This window comes from Danio rerio, chromosome 17 (assembly GCF_049306965.1).
Source record: "Danio rerio strain Tuebingen ecotype United States chromosome 17, GRCz12tu, whole genome shotgun sequence".
NCBI lineage: Eukaryota > Metazoa > Chordata > Actinopteri > Cypriniformes > Danionidae > Danio > Danio rerio.
This window is the reverse complement of record NC_133192.1, coordinates 45,917,810-45,942,875: the sequence shown is the minus strand read 5'-3', so window position 1 is coordinate 45,942,875 and position 25,066 is coordinate 45,917,810. Positions and strand designations below refer to the sequence as shown.

Here is a 25,066-nt window from a genome sequence, read left to right as displayed (position 1 = left end):
TTAGTTGAATAGCACTGTAAAAATTTTGAAAATGCAACACCTACCAATGGATGTTCATATAAAGGACTTGATTTAAATTTTGGACATTCAGACAATGTAAAATACTAATTTTGAGACAATGTAGTATTATAAAAAAGATTTATCTAATATGATCTCATTTGATAATTCAGTTTATTATGATCCTTTGCATAATTGCCTCAAACTGTGGGTCTGTCAATGATTTATTTTACTGATAATAAAATAGTAACATCACAGGTAATTATGATGTTATTCATTTTCTAAGACATAAATGAACAGTTGCATGAACAGAGCATTGCACACACCCACACCCACACATGTATTTAAATATGTAGATCAAGATTGGGATGTAGATCAAGACAAGGATAGAAATCAGAAATTTAACAGCCCTCTTTTCGTTATTTAATGATATTTACATTAAAAAGATATGTAATAAGTGAAATAATATGAATGACTAGGAAGTCGTCGAACTTTCCAGCTTTTATTAATAAATAAAACACTTGGTTTCTTGGTACTTAAAAAAATCAGATCAAACTAGAAAGGTTTTAAACACAGCCAGTAAACAAATTTCCATTCAAATGAAGAAACACTGGCTACTGTTGCTTAATCACTATTTTCAAGGATCTATCCAAACAAAATATATTGTCAGCATCTACAAATCCAACATTTACAGAAAAGGATTCACTTGCATACAGTTCGAGTCAGTGTTATCTATAGTAGCCTTATTTAACGGACCGAATGAATATTAACCTAAAACACCACACTCTCAAACAACAACAAGGAACGGGTCGGAATTTGGTAAACGTTATTTGTTCGGTGATGTTTAGTGGTGTCTGTGAGCACGCCAAACTTACACAGTTTACACAATACAAACAGGCCCAAATAAACTCGGTGATTAAATTTGCAAATTGTATCCCTGATTTACGCAAATACGTTCTAAATCTGATTGTACAACATTCGTAAGCGCGCGTCAAATCAAGATATAATGGATTTTATTATCATGAATCAATAACTTAAAATGCTAGGGAATAAAAATGTAATGGTTTTCAAGTTTAGCTAAAATTAAATATCATATTGTTACCGAGCTGTAACATGTATAATTTTGTATTATTTAACTTTTTTAAATCTGTATTCCATGTAGAGAGTGTGAATACACATTCGTAAACACACGTGCTTTGTGGCATTTATTTGACTATTTTAATAATAAATATAATAAATAATAATATATGAAATGATACAAAATTATTTTAAAGTTAACGAAGAGCATAATATGCCTATGTTTGAATATATATTTTTTTACTCTTAGACCAATAGAGGGCGCACTAATTTTTTTGCACCAAATCAGAAAACGAATAACATTAAGGCCAACAAAATGCTATCAGAATATAATGGTTTTAATTGTGTATTCAAAAGCAGTTAAGTTAAATATAGGCTATGGTAGTTCAGTATTTTAAATTTGCTGTTTTTTTCTTTGCCTTTAGTTAGAGCTTCACCAAGCACCACCAACTAAACACAGTGGATGGCAAACAAAGTGTACAAATGTTAGGCTACTTTGTTTAATGAAGGCAATCAAATCTTGCCACTGAGCTCTGCAGAATCAACACTGATGACCTGATCTTACATTAGCAAACTGTGTACCGCTATTAGTTACATAAACTAGAGCGCAGGCAAACAAATGAATTCAAAATAGATTTTTTTAGAATAATACTGTGCGTGTTATTCTGGCCTATATTTGTACCTTGATTTTTATTGGCTTACTTAATTATGCCGTGCAATTATGCCGATGAAAAACAAAGATAAATCGGGTATCAGTTAAAACTTTTTTACTGAAAAATACAGGGCTTTAAAAATAACTAACCGTATGGGAAAACGGTATATATATATATATATATATATATATATATATATATATATATATATATATATATATATATATATATATATATATAGACAAGCTATACACAAGCTATACACAAGGTTTTGCCTAAATATGTGACCCATGTATGATAAATACTTTCCTTCAAATTAGAAATTAATTGTAAAACAAACAAAAAAAAAGAATAACTTGCCCAGTTAGCTCTAAACAAAAACCACAGATAAACCGTGTTGGGATTCTTAAATTCGTTCTCCCCAGTTTTATCTGGATGTGATTTCAAACCAAGCCACTGTTCTCACAGCAGTCCAAACTGCTATTCCCCTTTTCTCCCGCTGGAATACAATAAGATTAGGATATAATGAATCTTTTCAAATGGGGCTGCTCTTTTCAAGCTGCGCAGGTGTACAATAGGGGGGCAAATGGAGAAGTCTCACGCCTAGGTGTGAGCAGATTATTCAAATAGGGGCCGAGTGAAGCAGTAGGGATTGGAGGCTAGCCCGGGCGCACAGAGCTATATCACAGCGTTAAGAGCCAGCAGCAGGCGTCATTTCAACTGCAGTCGTCTCAGATACACACACATACACAAACACACATGCGCCAGTCCTTGACAGGAGGAGAGCACAACGACGACACGAGTGTATCCCGTGGTCCCCAACAACCACCTTTGGCTGCCAAAGGACACACAATACAGGCATTTCTCGTGTGGGGAAGCGTTTTAAAAAGTAGACGAAACTTTTTTCCAGGATGCTCGGTGCTGTCAAAATGGAGGGACACGAACACGCAGCAGACTGGAGCACTTACTACGGAGAGCCTGAGGTGGGTAACTCACCTAAATAAATATATAGCCTATGTATTTTTTTCTCCTCGTCGAATTCCGATTCGGTTTTATACAACTCACTATTAGCCCTGAGATAATATTAACTTTGAGATCAAATATTGACTTGAGGCGCCTCCAAATCCTCCCCCATCATCTCGACGCCCTGCACTATCCTAACAAAGTTGTGCTTGACATGCAACGCAAACTTTTCATTTCCAATAGCGAATAGCCTACCGACGAATACACGGGTTTTATTATTCAACAACATCGGGTGTTCAGAAGCGAAAATAACTTGCACTTTCAACTTTGGAACAGATAGCCTAATTCTTGCTTTTAAATATCTGAGCGGCTGTAACTAATTGGTTAGGCTTGTCTATATGTTGGCAACCTGCAATTAAGTAGCTATAAATGCACCCCAAAAATAGACTTTCACTTTAGTAACACTAAACAAATAGTTATCGAGCAAATATTTCCAGATTAAAACATTTCAAACCCTTAAAACTTACAAACAAAATAACTGTTTAATAAAATGAACCCGAACTAACAAATCGAATCTTCAGCACACCCTGACATTCTTTAATCGACTTTTTAATGTTTCTTTTTAAAGGTTAACGAAGCAATAAATAAATAATTAAGTATATAAATAAAAAAACCGAAGTTTTTTTTGTTTCTGAAAAAATACTTTGGCGCATTTGTAATTAATCGAATTGTCTTGTTTTCTTTCGCAGTGTTACACCTCGGTCAGCAACATGAACACTGGACTTGGAATGAATTCCATGAACACTTACATGACTATGTCCGGAATGAGTTCGACTGCAAACATGACAGCAGCTAACACCATGAACATGTCCTATGTCAACACGGGCATGAGCCCTTCAATGACAGGCATGTCCCCCGGTACGGGAGCGATGGCCGGCATGGGTGCGGGTATGACGGGCATGAGCGCAGCCCTGAGCCCTACCATGAGCCCAATAGCAGCGCAAGCGCCCTCCATGAACGCCCTAACCTCGTACAGCAACATGAACGCTATGAGCCCTATGTACGGCCAGTCGAACATAAACAGATCGAGAGATCCGAAGACCTACCGCAGGAGCTACACTCATGCCAAGCCCCCTTACTCGTACATTTCTCTAATAACCATGGCCATCCAGCAATCACCCAGTAAGATGCTGACCCTTAGTGAGATTTACCAGTGGATAATGGACCTTTTCCCTTTTTACCGACAGAACCAGCAACGCTGGCAAAACTCTATCCGCCACTCGCTGTCTTTTAACGACTGTTTCCTGAAAGTTCCGCGCTCTCCGGATAAGCCGGGTAAAGGCTCGTTTTGGACCCTTCATCCCGATTCCGGAAACATGTTCGAAAACGGCTGTTACCTGAGGAGGCAAAAGCGCTTCAAGTGCGATAAGAAACTAAGCAAGGATCCGAGTCGAAAAACATCAGAGGGCGGATCAAACAGCAGCTCCGAGAGCTGCAATGGGAACGAATCTCCTCATTCCAACTCTTCAAGTAACGAGCACAAAAGATCTCTGTCTGACATGAAGTCGGGTCAGGGTCTGAGTCCGGACCACGCAGCGTCCCCGACCTCCCAGGCGCAGCATCTGCTGGCTCAACATAACTCTGTTTTAGCGCACGAAGGACACCTGAAGCCAGAACATCACTACTCGTTCAATCACCCCTTCTCTATTAACAACCTAATGTCCTCGGAGCAGCAGCATCACAAAATGGACCTAAAGACATACGAGCAAGTGATGCATTATGGTTACGGTTCTCCGATGGCCGGCACGTTATCCATGGGCTCCATGGCAAGCAAAGCAGGCCTGGATTCACCGGACACATCCTATTACCAAGGTGTGTACTCCAGGCCCATCCTGAACTCTTCCTAAACTCTCTTGGACCTTGTGACAATTTGTAAATTTGTAAAATGTTTGTGTATATGTATTCATTTTTCGATGTTTCCTGTTAATTTAGATGATCATTAGTTATTAATTTGTAAAAGACATGTTAACAATGTGACGAACTCTTCAAGGCGGCTTTTGAAAATGGACCAAAATTACACCGAAGGACTGCGGACGGATTGGACTTCTTGAATCACATGTGTAAACTTATTTATGGCTTGTAAATGTGTATTCTTGTAGTTGATGACAAGAACAGAATCTATATTAAAGTGTTATTTGGACTTTTTTCGCAATTCAGATTTTCACTCATTTGTGTTATTATTGTGTTCACGACAAAAACAACTATGTACAATAATAAAAAATTTAATAATAGCATAATAATAATAATAATAATAATAATAATAATAATAATAATAACAATGATAAGAAAATTATTATACATTTTATTTTAATAATGCTTTTAAATAATTTCGAATACATTGAATTTGCACAAATAATTGTTAATATTGAGGCCAAATTAATTGATAATTCAATTATTTAAAAAAAAATTGTTTGCATTTTCGATTATGAGTTATGGTATCGAAAATACAATGGGTATAGTCAAACAAATTTATTGTTCTTATAAATAAAATAAGCTAAAATGCGCTTCATTTATATGATCACACGGGAATTACTGACCTAAATATTTATTATTTACTTGGCTACAAACAAATGATACTCACAATAGTATAAATTATGTGTTGTATTTTACGTAAAAATGATAACAAGTGATTTGAAGTCTATTTCTCCATTAGGACAATATAACGTATATTGTGATAAGAAAACCTTGTTAAAGGCCGAATATATGCGTTACAATCACACTTTTCCACGTTTCATATAATATATATATATATATATATATATATATATATATATATATATATATATATGTGTGTGTGTGTGTGTGTGTGTGTGTGTGTGTGTGTGTGTGTGTGTGTACACAAAACGTTAACATAAATGCATAAACACATTATATATATTTTTGAATGCATCTAATGTGCACATGGTTCACACATGAGCTTTAACACTTCGTCGCTCTCTCCCTTTGTGCTAATGTCTATCTATCTATCTATCTATCTATCTATCTATCTATCTATCTATCTATCTATCTATCTATCTATCTATCTATCTATCCATCCATCCATCCATCCATCCATCCATCCATCCATCCATCCATCCATCCATCCATCCATCCATCCATCCATCCATCCATCCATCCATCCATCCATCCATCTATCTATCTATCTATCTATCTATCTATCTATCTATCTATCTATCTATCTATCTATCTATCTATCTACATTTGTGTGTGTGTGTGTGTGGGAAGCAGGGGGGGGGGGTGGGGGGGGGGGGGGGGTAAATATTGACAAATCCCATCCATTAAATTTGAATAGATCGTAACATACATAAACAGATCAAACTTTTAAACTGAGCAAAAATTGGGTTCCTAATAATTTCACCTGTTTTATAACATGAATAAGATATGAGACTCTTGTTGATAAAAAACATGAGTTGTATAGGTTAAATTCCTTCTAAAACAAAAACGACATACATCACTTTGTTGTTCTGACACAAACAAGAAGGCTGTATTACAAACTTTCCCTTATAATAGTAAACTTGTAGACAAAGAAATCATATGATGCCAACAAATCATCCTCCCTGGAAGTATCACATCAATGTTTATAATCAGAGGTTTCTCCTTCAACTTGAATAGGCAAGAAGTTCTTGTTTTGTTACCTCAGTGTTTTTAGTTCTTAGACCATTCCATTGTATTTCAAACTTTCATGATCTGCGAATAAACAACAACTGGCAAACAATGAAAAAGGCGGTATTAATACATATAGTCTGTGTACATGAGCAATCAAATAACACGAGTGTAAACTGAATAAGAGCACGTCACTTCTAGGTAAATTTACACAGAAATTAAATTTCGGTGCCCCTCGTTTTAGTCATAATGCTAGGCTGAATTTTTATAGCGCACTGATCGATATCTTGGTAAAATAATCATTTTTTTTAAACTAGCGGGGCAGTGAAATCTTTGCTTTGTTGCTAAAGTCAACAATGACAGAGTTTGAGCTCAAATAAATGCCGTGAGGCTTCCAGCCTTGTGCAGAAGGCAGCGGGAGAGACAACGAATACCGTCCTACGGGCATCAGGTACGCATATTTTTATGATTAAATTAATTTAATGGTGAAGTTTTCGATGCATTCTGTGTTTCGCTTAGAGAGGATTCCAAATAGAATGTTTCTGCGTGCAACTTCGATTTCACGGGAATATAATTTGACGCTTGAACAGACGCAGCTCAAGTGTTGATGTTAGGGGCTCTTTCAGCCGACTGTCAGATGGCTTTTTCAGCTGATTGATGCCAGTGATACTGAAGAAGAAATGCACTGGTTTCGCTGTGCCCGTCAAATAGAGCACAGGTTCATAGCTATGGTTTTCATCGGACGAACCTTTTTGTCGAGATAAAAGCGTAAGCCACGAGACCATACTATGCGAGGTTTTCATTTAACGAAAGCCAAAAGATCTACATATTAACGTGTTTTCGATAACCAAAACGAAGATTTAATTTCATTTAAATTTGTGGTGTCTTTCCAGAGACACAAATACCAGTAGCCATCTACATGAGCATAAAATTAAACACAGGTTTGACAGCAAACAAAACAACTATTACAATCTCACGTTAAGAAAACAGAAAAAGAACAGGTCTATAGCTGCTCAGTTTTTGATTCTGTACTGCGATAGTATAATAACAATAATAATAATAATAATAATAATAATAATAGTAATAGTAATAGTAATAATAATAATATTAATAATAATAATAATAATAATAATAATATACTAACTACCACTACTAAAAATAATAATAGCAATATAATAATAATATTAATAACATTTATAACAATTTATAATAATGATAACAACAACAACATTAATAATAATAATAATAATAATAATAATAATAATAATAATAATAATAATAATAATAATAATAACAAAAACAACAACAACAACAATAATAATAGTAGTCAGTTTTATTAAGACAGGACGCCTGGAATGAAAATCTTGCTATATGCGTTTTATACCCTACGTTAGTACGTTCAAATAAAACCTTAAAAATATTTAGACATATAGCAATAAGACATAGCCTACCTATAACTCAAACAATATGGAAATTATAAGACAAATAATAAATACCATAAAAGAAAATCAATTATATTTAAAAAAAAAAATTTTGTTGGTTGCAGCAGCTGCATAGATTCCCTGTATTTTACGTTTTTTCTATTTCACTTAACTAACCGTGTTTAATTACTTTTCGTTGGATTTGTCCAATTTGCATATTAGTGCAAATGAAAGCCAAAATGTAAAAAATGATCCACAAAATTCCTATTCAGTGTATAAAGTTTCTCAAGAAGAGCAATGGGCATTACCTAAACTTTATTAAATATCGCACAGAAAATTAAAGCAGGCCTAATAGCGAACAATTAATTGATTTATGTAAACTTATATTAATGTAATTTAAATTCATATTAATTTATTTTCGTAATGTTAAATTGCTAACAATCTTACCAACCATTAATTAATAAACCATTCGTTGTATTTTGTTATACAGACAAAAATTCGAAAACAACTTTGAATATTGCACGAGAAGATGGCATCAGAACACCTCCGTGTCATCTAAATGGTCTGTGCTCAGTGCTGGAACACCCAAGTGGAGCTGGTCTCCCGGGAGATCTGCGGGACACCCATCTTACAAGCTGTAATGCCGCTTTAACCCATTGCTGGGGAGGGACCGTTCACACTACCCCGATTTAAGACCAAATACTCCTAATCCCGCTGATGTCCCACACTATATTAACGCACAACACAGACGCTTAATCTACGCCCTAAAGTTAGAAAGGCAGTTTCACTGCAATATGCCGAATAGGATTAGGTTAGTCTTTGTAATAGTCTTTAAGGCATTTTAAACGCCGGGCAATGCGATTACATGTAAAAGTATTATATTCTCCCCCAAAACAGATAAAAAAGTTCATACAACAATAACAATTATACTAACTATTTAAATCAAAATATAGTTGTATGCTGGGATTAAATTATTATTATTTGTAATTGTAAAAAATGTTTAAATCATTCACTCTTGCTTGTTTTGTTTAGTTTAAATGTTTTTGGAATACTTCCATATTTATCTATTGGTCATTTTATGACAATGTCAGAACACATTTTATCGCCTAAAGATGACCTTGAACTTGTTGTGTATATTTGAAGAAATAAAAATGTGAAAAAGCAATAGGTTGTTTTGTCATTTAGATTTAAGAGATATTTTATATATAATATATATTTTATTTAATCTTTACATTACGTTGTACTATTCTTAGTTAGTTTTGTAAATAAAAGTGTATATTTAAATGTAAAATAACATTACATTATTGTAATGATCTGCATAATATAAAGACGAACAGACAGCTCTCAAAAGATATACTCCACTATATTTCACACAGCAAAATATGAACTGAATCTAAAGTATCAAGTCTAAATCATGCAAAAAATATCCACCATATTTGTCTAGAGAATTGCCTGTTTTCTTACTTTTGTAGTTAATTGTTTGCATTTAATGTGAGGCAATGGATACTATAGAAACCCTAAGTGATATTTAAGGTATTTTGAATACAACATGCTGATTTATTAAAACACATAAGCATTTCTTGAACAGCTTTTTAATAGCATAAGTAGTGGCACTGAACATGAATTACAATCATATATACAGTGCTTAGCACTTACCCCTCACAAATATTCTTTTAAATTCATATTTTTAATAGGAAGCTATACAATATTATATTTGTGCATATACATTAGATTAGTCAGTACTGAAGCCAAATCTGGAGTTTATTTAACAAAATAACTTATAATAACGGTCCAAAAAATAAGTTTTAGTTTACTTTAGTAAATATGTTTTAGAAAATATTAAATACAAATTTTGAAAAGAGGAAAAATCGAGAGAAGCAAAATAATAGAAAAAATAGGTTGAAATGTTTTAAGTTGTCATATTTATTTTTATTTCTTTTGCAATATTTTGCTTGAATTTAATTGTGTTTTCTGTGTAATGTTTGGTGACTGAGATATTATTTTGATAAATATATCTGTTTAACAAATCTGTTTTGTTTAAATGCACCAAAAAACATTGCTTATATTCACTGAGAAATATAAAAATATTCATTTTCAAAATGTGGTGTATTGTGCTGAGCACTGGATATTTACTTTAATATTGACATATTTATATACATATAAATATATATTTTACTCATGATGTCTTTAACCCTGCTCTTAAGATAATACATATGAGTCTATTCCTTCTCAGCTTTAAAAGAAAGTATGATTGTCAATATACTGCAGCAGCTATTAAATGGTTTGTGGTTTGATCTGGTCAAATGCAGCGGAAATAGTGCAAGAGTGTGATGGGTCAGGGCTGTGTTCACACTCATCCAACATCTTAGTGTGAAATTCTTGCTGTGCAAAAGCACAAGCCCTTTCAACACGCCAATCATCTAATTCACTGCTTAAACATCAGCATCCTTTAGAGATAATATTACCTGGATACTTCAGTTTCAGGCTGAAATAGTCAGGATATTACATAAGAAATTACATCAAAGGACTCTCAGTTGTTAACGTCAGCTTTATCATTGCAAGTGCATTGACGTACATGTATACACGGTACAGATGCCAATAGTTCCGACTTGCCCAACATTTCCTGTGGTCAAACTCTGTGGGTAAAATCGAAGTCAACGGGAAGGACACTTGACTCATTAAATCTTAATGAAAGCAATAAACACAGACGCCAGGAATTCATTCAGACCTCCAAACCAATCTCCATTTCTCAGCAAAGGCAAACAAGCCCAGATGCCCCAGCGTGATTCCCTGCATAACAAAAGCGAATCAGATTGTGTCCTGCATGTGTTCCTGATGCCGAAATGGTAAAGGCGATAGGTTATTCCAAGAAAGAGCTTGTCCAATTTATTGTACGTGAGAGGAGTATGTCACAAAGGTGATTTCTGCATATATTTTTATTTCTGCATTGAAGAGCTTGTAGTTTAGAGGGTGATGGACAAGCTCATGAAGCATTCATGAGAAGATTTTTCTTCAAGTTTCATAGAGAAAGCACGCACACACACACACACACACACACACACACACACACACACACACACACACACACACACACACACACACACACACACACACACACACACACACACACACACAAACAATCATCTGGATTTATGAGTTTCATGCTGATGACTCTTTTTGTTTATAAACAATATTCACAGTGAAATCCAAATCATTTGCCTGTTAGCAAAAGCAATGTGATGGAAGAGTAAATACCAGATGATGCTCTATTATTAGATCAAGTATTTCTTGCTGCTGTTGATTGCCATGGGCAAATTTAACCTGCTAGTAAACATATTTCCAGGATCTCTACCCACAGTTTCCCCAGAGACTCCACAGCAAGAGCACTTAAAGTAAATCCCCCAACTCAGAGCCAAATAATTCACCAACCCTTTCTCAAACTAAAGGCAATCTTCAGTTTAATCCAGTATAAATGCATTTATCACAAAGAGATTAATGTGTGGCTGTTGCCTGTTAAAAAGCCCTCTGCTATGTTCGAGCAGTAGTGGTCCCCTGACACAGCATGTTTAACCTCGATCCTCATGCTCACAGTGCCATCGCAGACAGTTTAATTCAATTTCCTGTCAAATCAAGAGCTCCCCTCATTGTTGAGGCTGATTTATTATCACCAATCATGTCTTTGTTTTCCAATTTACAGAAGCAATGACAACGGCACCAATTAGTGAAAACGTTAACAAGGCCCTACATCTGAAGAGTGTTTAACAGTAATGCAAAAACAGTTGTGAACTGCTTATATTCTCTTGATGAGCATACCAATAATTCCTTAAATAACCTTTCAACAATTAAATCTTTAAAGAACCAATTGTTTCTAAGCACAAGAATGTGGAATGTAATTGTTCTTTAGATTTTAAAGATTCTTTGTGGAACCTTTGATGCAAAGCTTTATTTTTATGAAGTTTTAATGATGCATCAAATAACAGGTATTTGAAAATTCAACAAGTTTACAGGACTGTGTATTTAATGGTTTAAGTGAAGGAAAGAATCACAATCCCAACAATAATCACAAAAAAACAAAAAACAAAAATGAAGTCAACTTGAAAAAAACGGTCCTTTTTAATGAAGTATATTTTATTAAGTATTACAATTTAATACTGTTCCATGTTTAATTGCTTGTCACACTAAGCTTTTTCATAAAATTCTGACTGGTGGAATTTGTTTGGTACTGCATCATGAACAATTTTTTTGTTTAGCATTAAAAAATACCCCACAGAGATGAAGCTTAATGTGCACATACTATTGAAAAGCTTTGGACTAATAGCAGATATTTAAAGGTAAATGTGTATATATTATTGTATAAATCGGTCACCAAACTTGCTCCTGGAGGGCCGGTGTCCTGCCGATTTTAGCTCCAACCCTAATCAAACACAACTGAACAAGCGAATCAAGGTGTTACTTGGTATACTGGAAACATCCAGGTAGGTGTGTCGAGGCAAGTTGGAGCTAAACCCTGCAGGGACACCGGCCCTCTAGGACAGAGATTGGTGACCCCTGATATAAATCAATATTCCATGGAGAAAATGTATGTTGTTTTAACTCTGTAACTCTGTTATTGCACTTTAATATTGTTACCAAAAGAAGAGGAAAGAGTAAGGAAATTTTGTTTCTCTGTTTTTAAAAATTTTTTTTCAAAGCTTTTTTTGGGTAGGCTATTACTACACTAAAAATGACACTACTAAAAGTCAAGACAAATGTTTTATGGATCAGTAGCTTATTTTAATCAGTTAAACAATTTTCATCTATTGTTTATTATGCTAAGATTAGGTTAATATTTTATTCAGTTTGACTGATGCAAGATAATATGACTAGAATAGTTCATTTTATTATTTTGATGAACTAAATAAAATTCAGGCAGTAAGCGTTTTTATTTATTTGATATTTTCACAATGCAGCAGCAACTGTTACCATAACTGTGTATTAGCAAGTTTAAAGGGCTCAACCCATCGTTGAGGTCACTCTTCCCATAGACCGTTTTAAAACCAATGCAAACCAAACCTATACCAATGCAAATCATCCACAGGGCCATTTTTACATGCAAAACAAAGCATTGTTGGATGGTGCCTTGTAATGATAAATATAAGCAGTAGGACATATATGAGTAATTCATAATCTAGACAAATGCACGTGCTTTATTGGGATAGGTGAATAAACATATTGCCTTCACAATGCAAATTCTCTCTACATTGAAGTTGAAGGAAAATGGGAACAGTTGAATTATTTAGCATGTGCAGTGCCCTTTGATGGTAACGGACAAGAACAACAATATGTTTACAATTAATTTCAGATGTAAACGGTGCTTGAAGAAACTGCTACTGCTACATTACATGTCACATTTGACATTTAAATAGTTCTTATGGCTTGTAAAAATTGCCACAGATTCCTCAAAATTTCACTTTCCAAATTGAGCTTGACCCATAAATGAAAATGGTAACTGAACAGTTGTGTGATTTGAAATTTCCACCAGCATCGCTTTCAGCTGAATCTCAATTCCAATATGGCATTTCACCAATCATCCCCTCTCCCCCCCAATATAGCTCTGTGCTTTTCAAAGTCATGTGGCATGTTTCTAAAATATAAAAGCTGCCCACTGAGAGGCTCGCGGCCGAAGTAGAGGGCATAATTGCTAGGAAACATCTTACTGAACAGTTGGCGATAAACGTAGTCACCCCCTCCTCGGCTTAAAGCAATTAATTCAGGCACCCTGACATCAACTCTCCAATCCTCTGACAGCTTGGAGCCCAAATCAAAATGCTAGTTCTCCTGGGAACAGCAGAAGATAGCCGGCTCTTTTCTGGACTGTTTGCTCACTGGGCCTGAGAGCAATCTTCCTTGCCGAATGAAATGCAAGGACACAAACAATGTGCCGGCGAGAGAATGGAAGACGGGGAATGAACAGTTTGGACTATTTGCTCAGCAGAAGGGCAGTCACAATAGCTGGCCCATAGCTTTCCCATGCATCAAGCTTCTTAGTCTTAGGGCTCCTTTGTTGCTGAGTTTCGTTCAGATAAGAGTCCAGCTGCCCCATGTGTTTAATTCTCATTGTATGTTGTACTGTATGCTCATTTAGATACTTTTGCACAGTTTTTTTCACAAATCGGGGAGCAGGCATGCATATATCTGTGCATGTATGAGTGTGGCCAGGCTTCACCTCTACATGTGCTCTCGTTTAAAGGGGAAGACAAGAAAAAATGGGGGTCGAGATTATGCTTTAAGGACAATGCCTTATCTTGTAGAGTATAAGGTCTCTGATGTGGGCTTTAAACTGGTGATACAGTTGATCTCCAATGTGATTCACAAGTGTGCGTTGGCAAAAAAAAAAAAAAAAAAAAAATTCATGAGAAGTTAAAAAATGCAGTGGCTACTCTGTTGGATAACAATAAGATCTCATTTGTTAATGCTGGTGCTTAAACAAGCAATTATCAATATATATATATATATATATATATATATATATATATATATATATATATATATATATATATATATATATATATATATATATATTTAACAGCACAATAAAACAACTTGCCACTGGTTTTAGTTAAGTGTGTATTAATGTTACCATGAGATTCAATTAAGATGTAATGAAATGAACTAATTGGTAAATACTTTGAAAGAATTGTTTATTGTCAGTTCATGTTAACTAACCTTATTACCCTATTTTTAATCTAAACTAACAGTTAAAATGATCAACTAATCAATGTTTTTCGTTTAATCTGAAAAATGATTTTATTGTGATAATTTTTATATGAATACAATTTCACCACAACAATTGAATAGCTCTGTTTGAAAGAATTCATCATGATATATTTATTGGGGTGATTTTAAAAGAGAGTAAATCATGCGAAAAATATACAATAAATGGTTACACTTTAGTTTGGTTCACAATTCAAGGTATTATAAACCATTAAATAACACTACTAGCTTAATAAACTACTAATTAGCTGTTAAATATTAATTATTGAGGTAGAAGATGGGTTTAGGGTAGGATAAGGGAGACAGAATAAGATCATACTTTATAACTAACCGTTAATATCTTAATAATAGGCAGGTAATTAGATAGCATGAATTGTTACCTAAACTAAAGTGTTATCCAATAAGATAATTAAAACATAAATATAACAGACCAAAGATAAGTGAAATAAACAGTCCTTTGTGCTTTTGGAGTCAAACAGTATTCAAGTACAGAAATTGAATAATCAAATTTAAATAGCACTCCAAGGCATTCATTGTATACAAAAATAAAATAAAATTAATCTTTGTTAGAGTTGCACACATTACAATTTGTGCTTTAAACTCTCTTGAAATGTTCACACAGCCGCAGGACTCAAAACATGCAAATCCTGTCCTGTCCTGGAGTGTGTTTCCCAAACAACGATGTGATTCGTGGCTGAAATCATAGTACAATGCCTCGTATGGAAAAAAAAATGTAGTGACAAGTGTTTCCCAAAACCCGTAGTTTCTCTGTCGCAGATCCATCGTTTGAACCGCGTTAGTTATAAAGTAAAACGACCATAATGATGCTCTAAACGAGGTGGTAACTTCTTTAGAGAGGAACCCTATAATTAAACTACCCCATAAGTTTTGGTAAAAACATGCACTCGTTTCCATATTAATTGAAATACAAATATTATTTAGAACATTACATACTCTATTCTAAAACTAAGCTAACATGGATTCTAATATCATATATATATATATATATATATATATATATATATATATATATATATATATATATATATATATATATATATATATATATATATATTTATATATATATATATATCATATAAATAAATAATGAGGCTATTTATTAAGAAATGAAATGTATTATTTATTAGAAAATGAAAAAAATCATACTTTAATAATAATATTAATAATATTAATGATGATTATGATGATGATGATGATGATGATTATTATTATTATTACTAAGTAGGATATTGTTTATTTTCTTTTATTTTTTTAAAAAGTCTACTTTTACAATTTGACACCACTGCAGAAATGTGCTAACCAACAGAACCATGTCATATACAGTACAGATGCTTAATAAATAACCTATTATAAATTAAAAGAAAATTTATGTATGCTATGTTTTTTTGTTTTCAAGCTTTGGAGCTGTAACATAAATTCCGCTTTTAAATAATAGTTCACCCAGCTTTCGCCATGAGCCACGACTGTGTTCCAAATGGCATCAATGTTTTCAAAGTGCATTGTGAAGGGAGCACAATTGTAAACATGAAAATCGCTAAAACTAAACTGTAAAAATACTTTGAAAGCAAATTACACCGAAAAGAGATGACTTTTAAAAAAATAATTCCAAGTTTAAAGGTTAGAATGTTCTAAATGTATAGGGCATAGAGGGATAACTGGGAATTGAACACAGCCAGGAACTATGTTTCTAACTACAGCTCCAGAGGTGTAGTTGCAAGCAAAGAAGTTTGCAACGCAGTTTGCGAATGTTCGTTGGAACAACGAATTTGAAAAAAACACCAAATCAACGAACTGTGTTTCTAACGACACAACTTGTGACCTTGGTTGGCTATCAGAGGTTTTCAAAAATGCACTCCAGGTCAACTATAATTCCCATCTCAACATACAGTACATCCTGTGATGTGACGATTGCAGATGCACACAGTGCAACATCGATACTGAAGCAATATATTTTACAGACCTACTTTATATACTAAGCCATATTTGTTTTGTGGTTATGTCTATTGTAAAAAAAACATCAGAATGATATAGTATTTTGGTCATGCATTAACTGAAAGATGATGAGCTTTTTGTGAAACACATGGGTTTGGTTTTGTCTTAAAAGGGCCTCTCACAAAAGTAATTTAAAATGTTACGGTTGGTCTATTTCTGATAAATATTGGGTTCATGGGCACATCAGAAAGAAAACTTGGATATAATAGCCAGCTAAATATTGGGTTCATGGGCACATCAGAAAGAAAACTTGGATATAATAGCCAGCTATCTGAATATAAGAAGAGCTGATATTGCTCTTTTGACTTAGAGGCTAATGCTAATACATTAATGCATAGCTAATACACTTCATGCAGTTGGATTTTATAAAGAATTTTCACTGATTGATCACAAAATGTGAGGGCACAGAATGTAACTGTCCCTGTTAAAGGCCACATATTTACAACAAACAACAAAGGGATAGTTTTATGATGGCATGACTGTGTGTAAAATTGGAGTTGTGGTCTTCATTAGATCCTAAGGAGCAGAACTCATGGTCATGAATAAAAACGTATTAGTAGGAAACAGGCTGAATGATTACGCTGAAACAATTGCTGATGAGAACTTTAATTATGCGACAGTCAACTGCTTCCTGCTTGTCAGGTCAGCAACGTTGTTTTATCTAAATAAAGTTTTAGGCTTATGTTAAAATGCTGCACTGTGCAATCTAATAAAACACAAAACATATTAAGCAGTCTTTGGTGTTTTCCAGTTTTCTATAAAGCCAAAGCAGAAATCGAGGTTGTGTGATGCATTAGCAATGGTGATACAGGACAAGGTCAATGTCACTAGTTAAAATAGCTTATTTCTGCATTTGAACATATTGTGACTTTAAAGAAACCCAAATTTATGTATTCATTTGTTTTTTATGTTGATATTTACGCAAATATGCAAGTGTGTGTATGTACACATGCACGTTTGTGTGTGTGTGTGTATGTGTGTGTGTGTGTGTGAGTGTGTGAACAGGTTGTGTGTAAGATGGTGCAGCCTTATGCTTCAGTGATAGTAAAGTAAAGCTCTGTTCATGGCTTTTCAACACTTCTTTAAGTTGCCACCACTGTGTAATTTATGGGTGCTGAGAATTACTGTGTTGAAACATGACGCAGATCTGTAGAGCACAGAAATGGTTGCGAACAACTGAGTCATATAAGATGAAACACACAAAATCTAGGTGATTAGCAAGTACCGGAACATGCCAAGGATTCAGCAATGGGAACACACACGAATAAAAACACACCCTGCTGAGGGGCTTTTGCTTATATGCATGAAACTTGCTAAAACACTAGTTAAAGTGATACAATGTTTTGGTCATGCATTAACTGATGGACTATGAGCCAGGAATGATATGAGTAATACATTTATATAGACATTTTGTATTAAAAATAGTGAAAAAAATATGAAAGGAGCTGGTTATATTTAATATTTTGTTAAATCTAGAAAAAAATCTTTGATTTCATCAAGAATCTATGTGCAGCATTGAATGTCAGGTTTCACACTAAAAGAAGATTTTAAAAAGTTTTGATGCAATCGTTTGAATAAACCAGTTAGTTTTGAGTTTGGTTTTAGCTTACAAAAACAACCAAAACATACACTGTAAAAAATCTTCAAAGGTGTTTTCAATTTATTTACAATTGATGAATTGCATAATTGGACCTTTATCTCTGCTTTGTCAATATTTGAAGTTGAAAATTCAACAAGTTTAACAAAGTTACTTTTATTGACTTAATAGTAGTTAAAAACAATATGTAATAAATAAAGTATAAACAATGATGTAATATAACAATAAAAGTAGTGACAGTTGATTGTCAAGTACCATAATTTGCAACAGCATCATCATTCTTTTTAAACCGCCAACTTATCCAGCATATGTTTTACGCAGCGGCTGCCCTTCCAGCTGCAACCCATCAATGAGAAACACCCATACACACTCATTCAGACACATACACTACAAACAATTTAGCTTACCCTATAACTCTTTATCGCATGTCTTTGGACTTGTGGGGGAAATTCACACGTACATGGGGAGAACATGCAAACTCCACACAGAAATGCCAACTGACCCAGCAGAGGCTTAAACCAGCGGCCTACTTGCTGTGAGGTGATCATGCTACCCTCTGCACCACTGTGACACTTAGAAACAATATGTAATTATAAAATACAAACATTTAAGTAATATAACAGTAAAAGTAGTGGTAGTTGATTTTGAAGTACCATAATTTGCAACAGTATTCCAGACAATATTTTACTTCAAAACTAATAAAAATATCGGTAACCCTTTGTAATAACTACACACTATAAATAATTTATTAAGCATTAACAAATAGTGAACTCATTATTTGTTAGGCATTAACTCTACATTAATAAGAGTTAGTAAGCAGTTTATAACTGCAGCTACAAATGCTCTATTCTTGACTTATAAGCACCTATATAATGTGTTTAATGATAGTATTTTCATACTTAGTTAATGATTTATTTTTCATTACTAAATTAAGTATCAAATTATTTACAAACCGTTTGTATTTAAGAGTAGTTGAGGGTTTTTAGGATCATTCAGAATAAGTTAGTAAATGAATAATAAAATATTGAAATCAACATTTATAATTCTTATTATTCAGGCATATACTAATAGTTAACTAATGTTAATAAATGCTTTATTAACTCAACTTCATGCAGTTTTGTGACCTAATCTAAAGTGAGGACTATTCATGCTTTATAAATCCCTTATAAATGACAAATAAAGGCTCAGAATGAAATGAACGATAATCTGTGCAATCTTTCTAAAAAGTAAAATTACTGTAAAGTTTAAACATTGCCAAATAACTAGAGTGTCAAAATATGACATTCAACTGGATAAAACAACAACAATATAATAATTAATTAATAAAATAAGATGCAATGTTTAAACTCTATAGTGATTTCATTTTATATAAGCTTGCAAAGATTTATTTTTCATTTGAAGTAGTTTCATTTGTGTATCTTTAAATGAATAGGAATGAATAATGTCATTTTCCCAGCCTGATCTCACGAGAAAACGTAAGTATATTACGTTTTGGCAGTTTAGTGGCTAATTCGTACGAATTCGTACGATTTCAGTCGTACAAAATGATACGATTTTAAAAAGGAAGCGTGGCACCTAACCCCACCCCTAACCCCAACCGTCATTGGGGGATAAGTAAATCGTACTAAATTGTACGAATTAGATCGTACTAATTCATACGAATTAGCCACTAAATGAAAAAGTTACGAATTGCCGTGAGATTGTGTTGTTTTTCCTGTTTAGAATTTAACTGAGCCTTTATTTGTCAATAATGTGTCAATAATGTGATACTTAATTTAGTAATGAAAAATAAATCATTAACTAAGTATAAAACTACTATTATTAAACACATTATATAGGTGCTTTTAAGTCAAGAATAGAGCATTTGTAGCTGCAGTTATAAACTGCTTACTAACGCTTATTAATGTAGAGTTAATGCTTAACATATAAGAAGTTCACTATTTGTTAATGCTTTATAAATGATTTATAGTGTGTAGTTATTATAAAGTGTTACCATTATTTTGGTGACACTTTACAAGGTTCATTAGTTGATGCACTTACTAACATGAACTAATCATGAACAACACATGTACAGCATTTATTAATCATAATTGAACATTTACTAATGGAATATTAACATTCAAGTCAATGCTTGTTAACATTAGTTAATGCATCATGAGTTAACGAACTAATAATGAACTACTGCATTTTCATTAACTAACGTTAACTAACATGAACAAATACAGTAGTAAATGTATTGTTCATTGTTTGTTCATCTTAGTAAATGCATTAATTTACATGAACTAATAATCCTTGTAAGGTGTGACCATTATTTTTATAGTATAATAACTAAAACAAAAAATAAACAAATAAACAAAACATAATAAAAAATGTACAAATATTGATTTTAAAAACTAATATTAATTTAAGTGACACTAAAATAACAAAATTTTCAAATAAACTCTAAAACAAAATAAAACAAATAAGATTCTCAGTTTAATACATTCCAAAATATAATAGCAAAAAACAAAAACAAAAAAATCATTGTGAAGAATCTCTTTAGAAATGCTGCTTTCGCTCTCACTCACAGGTCTGGTCTGAAAGAGTATAGATAAGAGTGACTCGGCCATACAATGTCCTCTCAGTAGGTTTCATTGACCGACTCATGGCACCGGCCAGGTATGCCAGCAATGTTTAACCAGCAATCCATCTTCTACCTGTGGCTGGTAAACAGGCACCTTTGTTTAAGGCGCACAACGGTTAGCGCCTGCTCTGACTCAACAAATGAACTATTTATTTCCCCATTGGCCCGGGCTCAGGAAATATGCCTCTTTATAATCCGCTTTTTATTTGTGTGACAGCAGAGTGTGGTAATACATGTCTGTGTGTAGGAGGGCCGAGGGGCCACACGGTCTGGTTAACTAGTGATTTCTGTGGTGAACTCATGTTCCAGCCTCTTATCGTTAGTGTCCAGGATGAACAAACAAACAGCGTGTGGTGTAAATCTGGCGGATGTCTGAACTTTGTTGGTTCAGTCATCTTTCGGGATTGTGAATTTAACAAAAGCTCTATTTGTATACTGTAAAAAGTGATTAGTTGGGTTTACTTAAAAAGTCAATAAATGCGTTGTCTTAAAATGATTAAGTAAATTAGCTGTGCATGATTTTTAAAAAGTAAGTTGAGTCAACAATTTAAGTTACAATGAGTTTACCCACTTTTTTTCACTTATATATATATATATATATATATATATATATATATATATATATATATATATATATATATATATATATATATATATATAGTCACCTTGGAATTATAAGGTTCTATCTGCGTTCTGAATAATTTTGAGATATTGAGCTTCAAAGTTTTTGCATTCCATAGCAAACACTATGCGTGTAAGATTTGTTTTTATAATTAAAAAGTCTTCAAATGTAAACAACTTATAAAAAATTATTCTATTATGTAAATAAGTTGTCATTTAAAAAGAATATGTCAATAACATAAATTTGAAAAATTGTCATGTATTATTTATGTTATAAATAATACAATGTTTATCAGTGATAATTTATAACAAAAAGATCTTACATAAAATTTCTTACTGTACAAATGTGATCAGAATATGACATGGTCTTTATGCTTGAAATAATCATTCGTTGTAAGGTTCTTTAAGGAGCCCACGATCATTTTTGGATGGCATTGCTGCAAAATCCTCCACTTCGAAACTTTATTGTTCAGAGTGGAGGTAATTTTATGCTGGGTATTTGGGGTCTTTGGAACAACCAATGACAAGTTCAGGCAAAAGTACATTCAATGTAATCTCAGCATCTTTTCAGTTCAGGGTTGTGGCTCAGTCAGCTTAATTCCTCAAAGATGGATGTGGTCCAGGCTAGCACAAACGCAACAGTCTGAAAGTGCTACATTTTTGTAAAACCACAAAAACATACTAAAACATACAATTCTAAAGTAAAATTAATATTATGGCATGTAAGGCATAAAAGAATGATAGCATTGTAAAATCAAAATAATATTATGTTGTCGCAGAGCAATTTTCTCTCTTTTTACTTCTGAAAACACCATTGATTTGGTTTAGGTCAGTGTTTCAATGGTCTAGGTGATCTGTACGGCAAGCACCACATTCTCATCTTGTGTACAAAAACATATATATTAGCTGGCAGCTTGCTCTCTGCATCTCTCACGTTTGCACACTGATGCTTAGCAGGGCTAAGCCTGGTCAATATCTGGATGAGAGACCACATGGGAAGGTTAGGTTGCTGCAGGAAGTGGTGTTAGTGAGACCAGCAGGGGGTGCTCAACCTGCACTTTGTGTGGGTCCTAATGCCCCAGTATATTAATGGGGACTTTATACTGCTCAGTGAGTGCCCTCTTTTGGAGACATTAAACCGAGGTCCTGACTATTTGTGGTCATTAAAAACCCAGGATGTCCTTCAAAAAAGAGTAGGGGTTTAACCTCTATACAACCATCCCCATATCTTAATGGGCTTTATCACTCCGCACTCTGTGTTGTGCGGTCTGGCACATATGGCTGCCATCACGTCATCCAGGTGGATGCTGTACACTGGTGGAGGATGAGGAGATTCCCCCAATGTGTAAATCGCTTTGAGTGTCCAAAAAAGCATTATCTAAATGTCAGGAATTATTATTATTTTCTGAAACATACAAAACAATGTAGCTTAGTAATGTATCTCAGATTCATAATGTGGATCCATCATCCATCATACCCAAAGAAACGTACAGTTGAAACCAAAAGTTTACATACACTGTATAAAAAGGCGCATAACTTTTTAAAAACATGATGTTAATGTGAGTAAACTTTTTCTTTTTAGGCAAGTGAGGATTATCAAATTTGTTTCTGTTATGCTTAATAGCAGAATAATGAGAGAGATATTTTTGGAGAAATTGTTATACCTTTTCTTGAAAGTCTCAAAAAAAAGTTTACATACAAGATTATTATGCCTCTGAAAATGCTCAGATGATGGTGTCAAGGTTTTGTAAGTTTCTGATTGGCTAATTGACAACATTTGAGTTAATTGGAGGAAAACCTCAAACACACTGCTTCCTTGTGTGACAACATGGAAAATCAACAAGCCAGAATCAACAAAAAAAGCCAGATTATAATTTACTAAATTAAACTAGGAAAAATAATAATCTTTGGAGAAATGTCTTGTGGTCTGATGGAACTAAGATTGAACTGTTTGGCCATAATGACCAGTGTTACGTTTGGAGGACAAAAGGGAAAGCATACAAGCCTAGGAACACCATCCCAACTGTGAAGTATGGGGGTGGCAGCATCATGTTGTGGGGCTGTTTTGCTGCAGGAGGGACTGGTCTACTTAACAGCATAGATGGCATCATGAAGAAAGAACATTATGTAGAAATACTGAAGCAACATCAAGACATCAGCCAGGAAATTGAATCTTTGCCACAAATGGGTCTTTCAAACAAATCATGACACTAAGCACACAGCCAAATTAGTTAAAATGTGCGTTAAGGACAACAGAGTGACTGTTTTGGAGTGGCCAGCACAAAGTTCTGATCTCAATCCTATAGAAAATTTATGGGCAGAGTTGAAAAAGCTTGTGTGAGCAAAACACAAATCTGACCCAGTTACACCAATTCTGTCAGGAGAAATGAGCCAAAATTCCTGCAAACTTTTGTGAGAAGCTTGTGGAAGAATACCCAAAACATTTGACCAAAGTTATTCAGTTTAAAAGCAAAGCTAAAAAAATACCAAGGACAAACTTTTGACTGTCTAGAAATTAATAAAAAATTCTCAAAAAAAAAATTAATAAAACAAAATCGCAGTATTCTGGCATTAAGCAAATGCAAATCATTTAAGTAATCCTAACAGACCTAAAATAGTAAACATTTAGTATGATTTACCATACATCAAACATTTTTTTAAATTTGTTATGTTCCTTTTTTAGTGTATGTAAACTTCTGGTTTCAACTGCATTTCAGGTTTTTCAAAATTGTAGGCTGAGGTGCATATTTTGAATGACCCTGGGCTGCATGAACCTCTCATAGACTGTAGCTCTCATGTTCACTGTCATCCTGTCAAATGAGACCACAGCACTGCTTTAGTGGAATATGTAGATTTGCTCACCTTAAATGATTATTCTAATATATGATTATTATAATATAATATAATATATGACTCATAATACTTGCATTACTTTCATTATTATAATCATGTTGAGTGTGCTTTTCTTTTTAGATGTGAATGATCTTCATCATCATGTCATGACCCTTCATCAATTGGCAACAGCCTTCCATGAAACAGGTTCACCTGTCGCAGCCCACAGTCACGTCTGACCTGGATGCATGAGCAAGATAACATTCACATCTGCAACGTCAAGAGAGAGGGGCACAAGGAAGCCTGACATTAATGATTAACGGCGCTAAAAGCCCCTGCTTTTGTATTCCCATGGAGTCTGGTGCATCTGTGATCATGTGACCTGAAAAGAGGAGATTGGGGGAGTGAGCGCTAAAGCAAACACAGGTGTTTGGGCTGCTGCTGTTAGGGACAACTGCAAACACAGTCCACCATACTCACCCACAACCTCACTACAGCCAATCACAGACACAGACAGCCCTGCCTGACATTTCACTTGACAATTAAGACTTTTTGATTGCCTAATAAAGTTTCAGTACATGTAAGGAGCTGTGGATTCTTAATTAAGCACCATAAATAGGTACAGACTATTTAACATAATAGGCAAAGAATAAGTAAACAATGCTTGTTTTCCTTATAAAAAATAATAATTAATCACAACAGCCACAACAGGTCATACGGGAAATGCAACATTCTTTTGAAACAACCCCTGCAAATAATTTGTTGCCCTAATATTTAAATAAAACACAAATACCAATACTAATATATATATATATATATATATATATATATATATATATATATATATATATAT

The 25,066-nt window shown here is 33.9% G+C and overlaps 1 protein-coding gene and 1 long non-coding RNA gene across 3 annotated transcripts; both read left to right on the top strand.

The window, feature by feature from the left end:
* Positions 1-2,459: 2,459 nt before the first annotated feature.
* On the top strand, positions 2,460-4,900 carry foxa2 (forkhead box A2). The gene is given in 2 exon segments (NM_130949.2): positions 2,460-2,710; positions 3,440-4,900. Coding segments are annotated over 2 exon segments (1,230 nt in total). The 5' UTR covers positions 2,460-2,638; the 3' UTR covers positions 4,598-4,900.
* A 1,858-nt stretch (positions 4,901-6,758) lies between these two features.
* linc.alien (linc RNA alien) lies at positions 6,759-24,792 on the top strand. 2 transcript variants are annotated; one of them, NR_133015.1, is made up of 2 exons: positions 6,759-6,804; positions 24,355-24,792. It is a non-coding gene; the product is annotated as a linc RNA alien (long non-coding RNA). The 2 variants fall into 2 exon arrangements; NR_133016.1 differs by lacking the exon at positions 24,355-24,792 and adding an exon at positions 8,265-8,936.
* The last annotated feature ends 274 nt before the right edge of the window (positions 24,793-25,066 follow it).